The sequence below is a fragment of the Amblyomma mixtum genome, chromosome 8, assembly GCF_055824585.1.
Source record: "Amblyomma mixtum isolate Tamu chromosome 8, ASM5582458v1, whole genome shotgun sequence".
In the NCBI taxonomy this organism is placed as follows: domain Eukaryota; kingdom Metazoa; phylum Arthropoda; class Arachnida; order Ixodida; family Ixodidae; genus Amblyomma; species Amblyomma mixtum.
The window spans coordinates 58,741,705-58,754,393 of NC_143019.1; the positions used below are offsets into that span (position 1 = coordinate 58,741,705).

The window sequence follows — 12,689 nt, forward strand, 5'->3', positions numbered from 1 at the left end:
TACGGCGCGTGGTCACTCAGCGCGATTGTCTCAACGATGTTCATGCATGCCGAGTTGGCCTCGCGCTCGCCCTCAACAAGGTCTTGTACTTTGCACCCTGCATTTCCTTCAATCAGACTCAACACTCTCGAGACTGCCCTAGTGGGCCTCTACAAGGCAGCTCTCAACCTCCCTATCACTAGCTCTATCGCAAAGCTCTTTTCCACACGCCTCTTCCATCCTCTCCGTTATCTTCTCACCCTCCATAGTGACTCGCAACTTGCCCTGCTTTCCCTTACCCGTAAGGGTCAGTGGTTATTGACTCAAGCGGGTATCTCGCGCTTCCCATCTCCGCGTGTGCCTCTCCTATTCCTATTCCGGCTCCCAATCATCGTATCCTCCCCCTCCCGACCAACATGTATCCCGCCCTGCACGCCGGCCGTCGTCAGGCTGCCGCGCAGCACCATTCCCCAGTCTTTGATACCCAGGGAGTAAGCCTACACGTATACCAACTTCATGGCTCCTCGAGGTTCCTGCGGCTACGCTCTGTACCATCCCCACAATCCCGCTCCTGAAACCCCCACCAGCGGGCCGTATCTACGCTCTCCAGACACGCCACAAGGTCCTCGCCATTGAGCATGCCCTTCAGTCGCTTGCCCTCAATCCCTATCTCTCAGACTGCAGAGTCTATTCAGACTCACAAGGCGCTGTACACCACATTGAAAGCCGCACCCTAACCCCATCTCTACAACAGGAGGTCGAACGAGCGGTCACCTTAATGTAGCATTGAGCTGGCCAATCAGACCGCCCGTGACACACTTTTCCGGGCACCGTTGATCCCCTGGCCCAAGCCCTCAGAGGACGATGGGAGACTCGCCCTTCGCCGCACCTTAAAAGAGGTCTACCTCGAGCTCCGCCTCGACAAACGCCTTTACCCTCCCCTATCCATCACTCACGGTGCCGGAGGCTTACTTCTTGGGTACATCCAAATGAATGCAGTCATCACCCCGTCCCGCCTATTTCTCTAACACTATCGATCGGACCATTCCTGTCCAAACTGCCCCTTTATCTATGCGGACCTGGCCCATTGCCTCTACTATACTCAGCAGTCGCGGTTCATACCCCCCCCCCCCCCCCTTTTCTATCCATCACCACTTGGCTCGACTGGCTTGACGCTCAAGAAGAGGAAGAACAGCGACTTCTGGTCGCCCAGGCATCCGATAAGGTCGGCTTGTAAATTATGCTTTAATAAAGGTCTACTACTGCTACTACTGGCTAAATAGCATAAACGAATGGTTTTAGTAAACTCTTATTAATTAATCTTCTCCGGATTCAAACCTTTTTATTCGAACTGGACACTTTAGTCCCGTAGGCAAGAAATGTACTGAAAAGCTTGCCTTAAATTAGTTCGACCGCTATGTAACTAAGGCTGATGTTCTCTCCCCTTCGAGTCTGAAATGCTGTCCCCTTGTTTTCCCCCCTTACAGCTCCGGCAATACACGCGCACAGGTATCCAAGAAATGCTCCTCAACACCACTGGAATCCCTGCCACCGGACAGAGCGCGGCGGAGAAAGCGGCTGCCATGTTCCAGGCCTGTGTCCGCCTCGGATCCAGCACCCAAAACTCTCAGGCACGAACGAGAGCTTCATTCGCGACAATCGCAAAGCGCTGTGCGAAACATACTTTTCTTTTAAAGTGACGGCTTTTAGGTTGTCGTTATGCAGTTCCGGTCTCTCCGTAACGAAATTCCCTGATTGGTCGTGACGTCACGCAAATCGCCCGGATGGGTCATCCTGACTGGTCGAGACAAGTCACATGACTATGTGATGTCATCAAAACCTGTCATTATGGCAGGTGGACACCTGGCCACCGGACTGTGTTCAACCTGCCCACCCTGGCAGCTGGCAGGTGGAGTTCCAAAGTTCCAAAGGATGCCCGAAATTTTGAAAGTTGGCCCATCCCAAAAATGAATTAAAGGGATTAGTGGCATTACCAGCTCGACTAGGGTGGATTACTGGGTCGGATTAGTATAATCCCACATATCACTCCAATAGGAGGTACTAGAATGTTCTAGAAGATGAGAAGGTGACCACACATTCAAACCATATAAGGGCAATCAAACCAATTGCAACCGGAGTTCTGGAAATATACACCATAGCAGGCAACCTAAAGGCGATGGGGTTAAGAAGGTGCCGAAGTTTTTTAGAGGTGCCCATTCCCTGGAGCAGTCAGTGAGGGCTACACCGCTTTCGTCAGGCGGTTCGCTTACTTTAACTGACCATGGTTCCGCAGTGACGCGTGTACTTTTCTCCGGCTTACCAAAATAGCTATGCCCTGCGGCAAAAATGACGCAGCTGCTCTGTTCGCACAGATTGTCGTTCGTGTAGCCAAATTTCGTTTCTGCTCGGCTGTGCCTTAGTGCAGTTAGGGCAACGTTTAGAAAGCGTAGGTCAGGGACAAAATTTGGAGCGACATTAGCCAAACCATGTCACGAAATCATATTTGTGTACATTTAAAATTTCTTTGAGAAATCCTTACTTATTACAATTACCCTAAAGACGACATAAGCACTATTCATGGCTTTCAACTTGCGTTTCGAAAAAATGATATACATGACGTTTAGAGCCCTATAGCCCCACAAATTTGCGTAATATGTGTCTTGGTACTCTTGGCATCACCTCTACTAGGATACCCTCACAGTCTTGATCAGGTGTCAGTCGGGATCCTTTATTTTCGTTACGACAATATCATTCTACATTCTGCGGAACTGAGATTAGACACAGATACACGGAAGGTAAACTGACTGAACACGAAAGATTATCGGGAGTAGGGAGGGGGACGGGGGGGGTCTCTTTTTTATACCAAGTGACAAGGCCCAGTCACTGGCGCAATGCAGAAGTGTACGGGTATATGGAATTTAACGTCCCAAATCGACATGGTCAATGACTGACGCTGTACTAGTGGGTACCTGTACCAATGGTTGTTTAACGTGCACCGACATCGCATAGTGTAGACGGACGCCTTGTGTCGAGCCTCCCTTGAAACGCAGCCGCCGCGGTCGGAAGCCAACCGACTTCTTCGGGCTCGGGAGTACATTCACCACTTGATTCTCCACAAACGGCACATGAAATGCAACATTAAAGAAGTACAATGACAAATATACACGGTGAACGAGAATTCAATCCACAAGTTTATACCGAAACCATACCCGCAGAACATAAGTATGCTTTTAGTTACGAACTAAATTTTGCAAGCTTATACTAACAATTACAAAATATATCAATGTAGGATAACAAGAAAGCAAGAGACATTAAGAAAAGAGAACCCAACTCAAACAAGCAAAACTGCCAAGTGCCTAGGCATCACAACGATCGAATCTATCACATGGCGAATTTTGCTGACACGTTTAACAATGTACTGCTACTTATGTGCACACCATACGCATACAAACCAAAGAGTTGAGTGCAAAATGCAAGTCAGCAGATTCACAAATAATCAGGTTTATATTTAGAAGCCACATCATACACTCCTGCACTAGATTGGTCTCCGCTCCTTCAGCCCTCCAACCCGGGTGCACGCTGAAGTCACGTGATAATGGCACCTTCGAGCGGTGTGCACTGGCGGACGCGGGTGCACACACTTCACGACTGCGTGATTTAAATTTAACACGGCTCAAAAAATAATCACGCTTTCGAGGTTGTCAAAATCAGGTACGGCTGTTGTAGAGGGCGAACGACAAATTTCAATTTATAAGGCACCCAACCATGATTGCCAAGAAGGTACTATAAGAAACAAAAAGTTGTAGTGCTAGGCTTATCGGCTTAGGGCGTGACAATTAGCGTAAGATCTTATCACTTTGGTTCAGCTATACACGCCTTACATCTGCCCTGGAACCGTTCTCAGGTTACGCATTCCTCCTCGTTGTAACCTCCTGATTATACGGTAGGCATCCTGGCGGTTCTCCCCGTGACAGTCATATTCCGGTGGCGCATTTCTCTGCTCTGGTAATAATCTCCCAAGACAATAGGCCACCCTTCACCTCCAAACTTTTCTCATTTCTCTCGCACCGTCGCTCTCCTTTTGCTGAGCCGGAGTACCCGGGTTCGAACCCTACACCGACGGCCGCTTTCGATGGAAGAGAAGCGCATACGGCCAAACGCAAAAATTAGTTGATTCCCTCTCCTTCCTTTCGCAGAGAATCTGGGAGAGGGTATCCCCCTCTCCACTTCGATGTTATCCGCTCGTGCTTGGGTTACGCGGTGATGTAGTTCTAGCAGTTCGCATAACCAGTAGGGTGGTTGTCATGGAACCAGTATGAAGCTATGCCAAGATCTGAGGAATGTGTAGCTGGTGGGTGGTTGCTGCGAGAACCACCGGAGGCTAGTTTTCCTGGAAGGAGGAGGAAGATTGACTCGTAAGTGTGAGAATATGTCGAGTTCAAGGAACGAGCAACCGGAGGTATCTTCCAGTGGAACAATAAGAGCATTGGTTAGCGTGGTAGGAGGAGGGAGGTTACGGCAAGGGCGTAGGAATGTATATAGTCGGATACATCTCAACAACGAAGCGGCTTTTTCCCGACAAAGGAAAGGAAGACATTTTGCCCGTCCAGCCAATGGCTAGTTCTAGTCCCACGGAGAGAGGGGACCATCCCCTTTCATCTTCATCTTCCACTCCCTGCCATGTCGGGCTAGCCGACTTATGAGAATCGGTCCACACCATGAACTGAAAGGGGGTCCTTTGCCGGCGAGAAGCCGCTTCGTTCTTGAGTTGTATTCGACTATAGCAGGGTCCATCTGTGGCGCCTGCGGCGAAACTCGGCACCCGTGGGTAGGGTGAGCGACGGTGGCGCCGCGCGCCTACAGCGGTGAACTGGGCAGGAGCGCTAGACGAGGAACGAGTATGTGTTGAAAATTAAATTAGGCGCTCTATAACTATACACATATCAATTCACTCTCAATGTGTCCGTGAATATATCGTGGAATATAAATTCGTTAACGGCTGTCGCAGAATCTTGCATTACACTGTGGTAACCAGGAAGGCAACAAAGCTAGCACTGGACCTCCCGGTGGCTACCTCCAACGCCAAACTGAAGGCGTTGGGAGTGGTAAACTCCTGTCAGGAGTTGCGAGAGGCCCACCTTGTGAACCAATATACGCGGCTATCGCACACGGTTCCTGGGCGCCACTTGCTAAAGTGCTTGCACATCCAACACACATATACACCAGAGGGGACGGAGAACATCCTAGTGCTGTGGCACCACATGCTCTGGGTCGCTCCGCTCCCGCGTGACATGGACATGGCTTCACATGAAGGCAGAAGACAAGCGCGGGTTCGCATGCTTGAGAGGCAATATGGATCTAAAGAGGGCATCTACTACGTGGACATCACAGAGCCGTGACCTGCGGCATTCTACACGGCTGCCGTTGTCACCGGAGAATGAATGTCGATGGGCTATCTTTTCGGACCCGAAATTCAACAAGAGCGGAGGAAGTTGCAATAGCTCTCGCTGCCGCCGTTCCAAAATCGAGAATGGTTAGCAGACGCTCACTGGGCCTGTGAACATTATCTTGCAGGGGAAATATCCACTATTAACTCCCAAATTCTAAGACGGGCTCTCGCCGATACAGCTCGCACAAACGTATTCTGGGCTCCTGGCCACTAGGTTCTACGAGGCAATGAGGCCGCTGATCCGGCCGCCCGAGCGCTCACACACCGGGCTGCTCACCCTAGCTCTCCTGGCTCAGAAGCTCATAAACCGTTTCTGCGGTTCCGCGAAATCTTAAATCATTACTGCGACAGACACCGCCTCTACCCGGCACCTGCCAAAGGGATGAGTAAGGCGGAGGAGCGAACTCTGCGGGTCCTGCAGACACGAGCTCTTCTCTGTCCCGCCAAATCAAAACACTTTGATCCGAACATAAATGGGCGCTGCTGGCACTGTGGAGAGATCTGCGACATCTTTCACATGGTGTGAGCATGTACTCAGAATCACCACCTTCCCCCACTCCCACCCGAGAGGCATGGGAGGCTGCCCTTCTCAACTGCTCCACACTGTAGTCCCAAAGGGTTCTAGTAAAGCGGGCGAGAGACGGGGCCTCGTCGTGCGGTGTCCCGGGCTAAGGATACCGACCATGCAGCGGGGTTTTCTGACCCCCAAACTCTCTTTGAGTATTAACGTTTTTCACCACCCCCACCACCGTCATCTGAGATTTTTTTTCTGGCATGCAGGTAGCATCGCTGCAGTCACTTTTGCGCCGGCTAGACCTCGACTTATCAACTATGCGCATTGACCCGAATTTCAACGTCTGGGACAAGATGACGCAGCTTGCCTTGGTGTACGGTCTCCCAGCCTTCGTGAAGTTTCAAATAACTTGGACGAATCGGCGGCCCCGCCAGCCTATTTTGCAAGTATGTCAGATTGGAAATGTTCTCTGCATTGCTTTCAGCGTGCCATTTTTGGAAATATCTTGTAGTTCCATGCATCTTACTATAGGACCTTCAAATTTCTCCTTAGTCTGGAAATTAGCCGGCTGTGACGCCGCACGCAGTGCTCAGGTAATAAACTGCCCACATAAGCTCAAACGTGTGTGATGGTGGCAAATGAGTTGCTTATTTTTTATTTCCACGCCCTTAGATGGGGCGTAATTATGGTGACGTCCAGAAACAGGTACCTGGTGATGCTCGCATCTTGAAACGAAGCTTCCAAACTCTTTATTGAACAAGAACAGCTGGGCGGTTGATATTCTGCCAGGTTGCTCCGTTCAGTGAAGCCAGTTTTGAATCAAAAAGAAAAATCAATAGTGGAGAAACTACAGCGATAGTGAACAACTAACTCAGAACAATGGCTGATTGGACTCATATTCTCTTGGGGAATCAGTAAGTCTATGGCGACTACACTGGTGTGAAACCGGCGGTATGGCGTTCCTGCATGAAATTGGTGCCGCTTCATGCACACGCAGGGGCAGTGGGGTCGTGGTGGCTACAGTCAACTTTGTGCACATTATACAGGGTTGCTCAATATGAAAGGGAACACTCGAGGGCCTGGCTGCCACACTTCGCAAAGCTTCGCGCTGCCACCAAGATCTGGAGGCAATAGGCGGCACCTGGCCAAAGGCTTACTGAGCATGAGCATTTGCATGTTTTTTGAGCGTGCGCATTAGTGGCAGCACTTCGCGAAGTGTGCCGGCTGCGCTTTCGCACGTTGCCTTTCAAGTTAATCGACCTTGTAAACCATTCGAGTCCCAACGTAACGCGAACTTGGGAGTGCGTGGCTCTTGGTAAGTCCGCGCCATCTAGCAGCTATCTCTCGTGATAAACCCCTGAGGTGTGCCGTGGGTGCCTGGTTTAGTTTCCAGTCTTCCTCTACACTGCCACTGCTTGGCTTGTCAGTTGGCGATGGTCATTTATCAGCGGTGTCGCGCCAGACACCTAACCTTTCATTCCTACGACTGCCATGTGGCCTCGTGTGGCAGTGCGATGACGCCTTCGGGTCCGGGATTACACCGGCCGCGCATCCTTTCGATGCAATGATGAAGCTCCGACTGGCAAATGAACGCGATGTATAAGTGTAAACGATGATCACTTGGGCGTGATGTCTCTACTCTTGCTGAAATTTGACTCTACATCGGTACCCTTTTCTGATAAATGAAAAATAAAAATTGATCACCCCACATGAACGTGCTGTTGTGAATCTACATCCCCCCCCCCCCACTGACTCTCTTTGTGTGTTCCAGTCACATCTGTATCCACATAGGCCATTCCCAGAGGCAGTGCGTGGTTCTGCTAATGTGGTCCTTCTACGTGCACGCGCTCCCATGCGACCTCCTGAAAAGAAAGGTGGAACCGAACACCAGGGACGGATACGACTCTTGGATTCCACGTACCTCCACTTCTGCCTAACTGCCACGACGTGTTTTTCCCGACTTCCCCTTAAACAGCACCCGACACAGCAGTATTGACCCTGCGACCTAGTGTGTGCATGTGCCAGGGTGATATGACTCAACGCCTGCGGCCACGTGCGGAGACGAGCGTCTGCCATTCAACCGCGCCTCGTTTTTTTGTCAACTGCGCGGGTGACGCCGCTGCAGGTGTTCGCCTTTGGGCGTTTCCTTGAAACAAGATATGGGATACACCTGGCGGGAAAGGACACTTCCAGGAAACTTGATTCAAGTGGCTCAGCCGAGAAAAACGATGGAGCGGGGACCCGGATGAAGTCCCTACGATTGGTCGAAAAAGGCGGGAAGACCTCGGGAGGGACTATTTAAAGCGCTCGACGCGTTCATCGAGGAGCTATTCCCTGAGCGATTTCCTCAGCGTTTCCCTGAGACTTCTCAGCTTTTACCCTGTTTGTCATTATTTGTAATTAACTTTGTAAATACGTGAAAACAGTTTTTCCTCCACTTCTCCTACTCCCTGTCTCCGGCCCACTTTCCTTCCTCCGTCGGCACAGCGGCGGTGCTCCTGGACCCGATGCCTGGTGGAACACGCTACTAGCCCGGCAAAACATATCAGTGCTCAAGCAAAGCCTCATTCATGCATCAGTTTCAGCGATTTTTCCATCTTCAGGATGAAGGCACCTCTGTGCTATGTACGTGTGCCTGCTTAATAACACAGCAGAGGTCATAGGCGAAATGATCGGGGCGCCACTTACAAAGTTGAAAGTTGCAATGTTGCTGCTGCCTTGTCCTGTCGGACAAACTAGTCCATCGACAAGTCTTACTTCGGAATGAGACCACTGCTGGGTATGTCCTCTTTTTACTAGCAGATTCGATATCAATAATATTCCCTACGCCTTCCATACCTTCGCCAACCACATGACGTTTTAGCACGGCTTTGGCAGGACCAACTAAAGCAGTTATGTCGTACTCTTGCAGCACTGCAGTCGTCCATGTTTGTTCGTCGTAAACCACAAGCAGTCTTAACCTTATTTACCTTTGTTTTAAAGAGCAGCTCCTAGGCGCCCGTTCCTGCGTTTCGCGGCTCACCGTCGCCGTTGTCCCTCGTAATCAGCTCCGCAGCCGGGGCAGCGCGCGCTCCTGGCGCCATCTTCCGCAACCTCCCGATAACATAGTTACTCTCTTCGCTCCTCCTCCAATGCCACCCCTGTGCGGCGGCAATCAGGGCGCCGGATCGGTGCGGCGGGTATCGATATGTGCACCGCCCTTGCCGAAACGCATAGCTACCGCCATTCGCCACTGTGATCCACCTGCCTATATAAATCGTTTATTCTCTGCCAGTTCTTTCCGAGCGTTGAGGGAGGCATCTGGTGGAAGTCCGTCTATCAATGCTGTTAAACGAGCTGCGAAAGCAGAGGCCCAGCGCCGTCGCCGCCATAATCCAGAGGTGCGTGCCGCCGAAGCGAAGCTTACCGTCGGCGCCGTAGAATTCTTTGCCTCAGTGTATAGAAAAGCAGGAACAGCTAATGAGCTGAGCTCAAATTTCGTATTAGGTAGTAGCGTGATCGTCGGCAATTTTTTTTTCATGTGTCTTACATATAATAGCACAGCTTTTTTTAAGTCGACCTTAGAGCTCTGCGAGTGCCTTCATAGCATGCGTGTTCTCCGGATACTGAGATACACGAAATGAAGGGTGGGTGCATCAAACGTCTGATACTGCAGAGACTGCTGCGCCTGGGACTTTTATAAGGTGAACCTAGCCCCCTTCCCCCTGCCCCCCTCTTCCCTTTTGGCGTCAGGACGCTTATAAGTTACTGTCCTTTTATTACTGTCTCTCTCGTTTCATCTGCTATGCAAGGAGAAATCGAGGATTTTTTTTCAGGTGGCACCTTTTCGTTTCAAGCGAATGTTGCACTTGCGTTCATGCTGTACGTGATGAATGCCAGGCATTGACCAGGAGCGGCAGACACGTAGGAGCAACATTAGAGCAACTGAACACGACAACCACTACAGAGAGACTTCAGTCACCGGTGACGACGTAGCTTACAAGGAAACTCGCACCCCCGCTTTCTTTTTAAACCTAATAGAGCGGCCACTTCACGGCTATTAAATGGGAGCTCGATTAGGTGGAAGCAGGGCACACCACCAAGAGGCGCATCCTTGACTGCCTCGATCTCCCGACGTACATCGTTAACACACTCATACTCAGATGCCGACCGTTTACAAGATCCCCATTAGGGCAAACGTGGGAAAGTGCTCCCCTTGCCCTCAGTATAAACTCCCTTGCGCATAGAGCCGCCGGTTTCACGCGATATGGTTAAGGACCTCGTTACGCTGAAAATTCGGCGTCGGCGTTGTCGGCCTCGGCGTTGCGAACGATAAATATGGTGGCGTAGGGTGGCCCAGGCAACCATCCCCGGGGAAGACACCTAGCTGGGCAACCTAGGTCACGTGACCTTGTGGGGTCACCACATCCTACCCACCGGATTTCAAGAAACCTGATCACACTGGCAGATGGCTGTTTAATTTATGGTTCATCGCGAGAGGTTGCTCGAAAAGAGCAACTTGTGTCGCACAAGACACCGCTGGCAGCGACTTCCATCGCAGAGCAGTGGCGCATTCCCTTAACCGCTGCACCATTGCGCAAGGAGTGGAACGAAGACTCCCGGGGACATATCAATGTGAAGTTGAGAATGGCCAAAGCTGCATGTATGGGCATTATATCTTCAACGCTGTCGTGTCGTATCCTTACGGCGTAGCTTGTGTCCCCTCCATTTTGAAACCTGCAACTCTTTGGTGTTGCGACGCTTTCACGCAGATTTCAATCAACCGAAATGACGAGAAATGGATGGAAAACAGCTTCATGCATTCTGGCGGCGACGGGAGGGCCACACGAATATACGCCCGAAAACTCAACGTCTACGACCCGGATATCCAAAACATCACTAGGCTTTCCTATCGCATTGTGCGAACCGAGCACATTGGTACGTACCCCCCTGTATGGAAAAGTTATGTTGCATGAATTTAATTGCGGTGAGGTTTGACCGTCCGAAAGCAAAAGCGCAAATAATATGATCTCAACTGCTGAGTGCGACAAGTGATAAAGCGACACTATTAGAACCTAACCGGCCGGCGTGAAGATCGTGAGCAGGTCTATGATGGTTGGAAGGAAGACGCGGCGAGAGCCATAGTTATTGGCCAAATGTTTCAGCACGTTAGAATTCGTAGTCGATGAATGAGACGCTTAGGGTGTTAGGAAGGGTCCAAGGTGTAAAATCACCCCCAAAGGGAGACACCTCATCGCTGATTACGTGTTACAAAGCGCGAGCAAAGCTTCTGTTCTTGGCCAACTTTGCCATGACACCCATAGTGTAGACCGCTACAGTAGACACCCTTGCTTCAGTTGGTTGCCGGTGCAACTCCCTACCGATGTCTGGCGCAAGTTGCGACTGGCAGTTCTGTGCGAGATGTCACGCAGACAATAACGCAGTCAGTGCCAACTTGTGCGACAATTTGGAGGCCTGTAATCGCTTCCCTAGAAACTGCCGTCTCAATGAGTGTGACAGGTACACAAGAACACCGGGATACACCTCAGCGAATACCTTATGCAATCACTTAATATACCTGATTAACGACTCCCTGAGCGCAGCCATTTTCTACAGGTAAAGCATAGCTAGTTTTGCTGCTCAAGGGAAATTCGTCCTTATCCCCTGTGTCACCGCCAGGCAGGGGCAAGAATTCAAAGTAGATTAATTATAATGAAGTAATTGATCATTCATGTCCACCCGAGCGTAGCCATATGGATTCAGGGAATAGCTATACTGCTTTCCCTTTCACATTTGACCAAAGCAGATTAATAGGATTAAAATTAAGGTCAGGAATTAGAAATTGACAGTAATCAGTTAAAGAACAAAACAGTTCACGATAGCGATATCCAGCAATGTAGTGGAAGTCTTAAATGCACCTAACAAATGTAAGTAGTGCACCGCAGATCCGGGTCATGAGAAGATAATAGCTTGAAGGATAAATGAGGAACGAATGGCATTTGGAATGTACCCTCAGGTGATGAATAAGAGTTGGCCAATATTCCTAAGGAGAAAGCTATTGAACAATTGCTTTTAAAAGTAATAAGCTACGATTGAGAAACTAATTAAAACCATTGAAATTAATTTGAGGAAAGCTCAGCGACCTTGAAAGAAATGGTAGGGATGTTCTGAGAGAGAGAGAAATAAAAAAAAAGTCGGACTATTTGTGTGGCAGGCCAAATGAGAATTAGGTGAGCTAGCACTTCGGTTTTCATTGTGGTTCCGGTCGAGACTTGGTTTTCGATGTCAAGCAGGCTTCGGACGTAGATCGGAGAAATCGGACTTGAGCTCCGCCTTAAGAGTATGATACGATAGCGTTAATGGGGTTAATTAATGATGAAGTGGTCAGTGTCTGCTTTACAATCACAGACACCCGGGACCCTCATATCTTTGTTCGCACCGTGGTGCAGTGGTTAAGCGATGCGTCACTGCCCTGCAATGGCATGTGCTGTCACCGGTGGGGCTTGTGAGACCAATGTTGTTCTTTCCGAGCAAGCTCAAGTGCACGAAGAGAGACTTTAGAGCGACCAGCATACGCTTATCCTACATTGGCGGGTTTAGTTATCGGGCGCTAAAACCAGGGAGACGGTGCTCGGGTGGGCAAACCCCTAGCCAGGGTGCGTGGAGTGGAGGTGACTATTGTTTATGGAAGGGGAAGAGGGAGGCTTCTCGCTTTGTTTGGACAGGGCGTCACCCGTCGACGTGCTTGTCTCGTGCTCTTTTCACCGC

At 50.2% G+C, this 12,689-nt stretch overlaps 1 protein-coding gene across 2 annotated transcripts in view; it reads left to right on the forward strand.

Annotated features, from left to right (window-relative positions):
• LOC149332596 (endothelin-converting enzyme 1-like) overlaps positions 1–12,689 on the forward strand; it is a 104,234-nt gene that overhangs the window by 33,399 nt on the left and 58,146 nt on the right. For both annotated transcript variants that reach the window (XM_089558218.1, XM_089558217.1), the window contains exons 7-9: positions 1,467–1,610; positions 6,209–6,388; positions 10,694–10,859. In XM_089558218.1, coding sequence (XP_089414344.1) covers positions 1,467–1,610; positions 6,209–6,388; positions 10,694–10,859 — 490 coding nt within the window. The remainder of the gene's footprint in view (positions 1–1,466; positions 1,611–6,208; positions 6,389–10,693; positions 10,860–12,689) is intronic.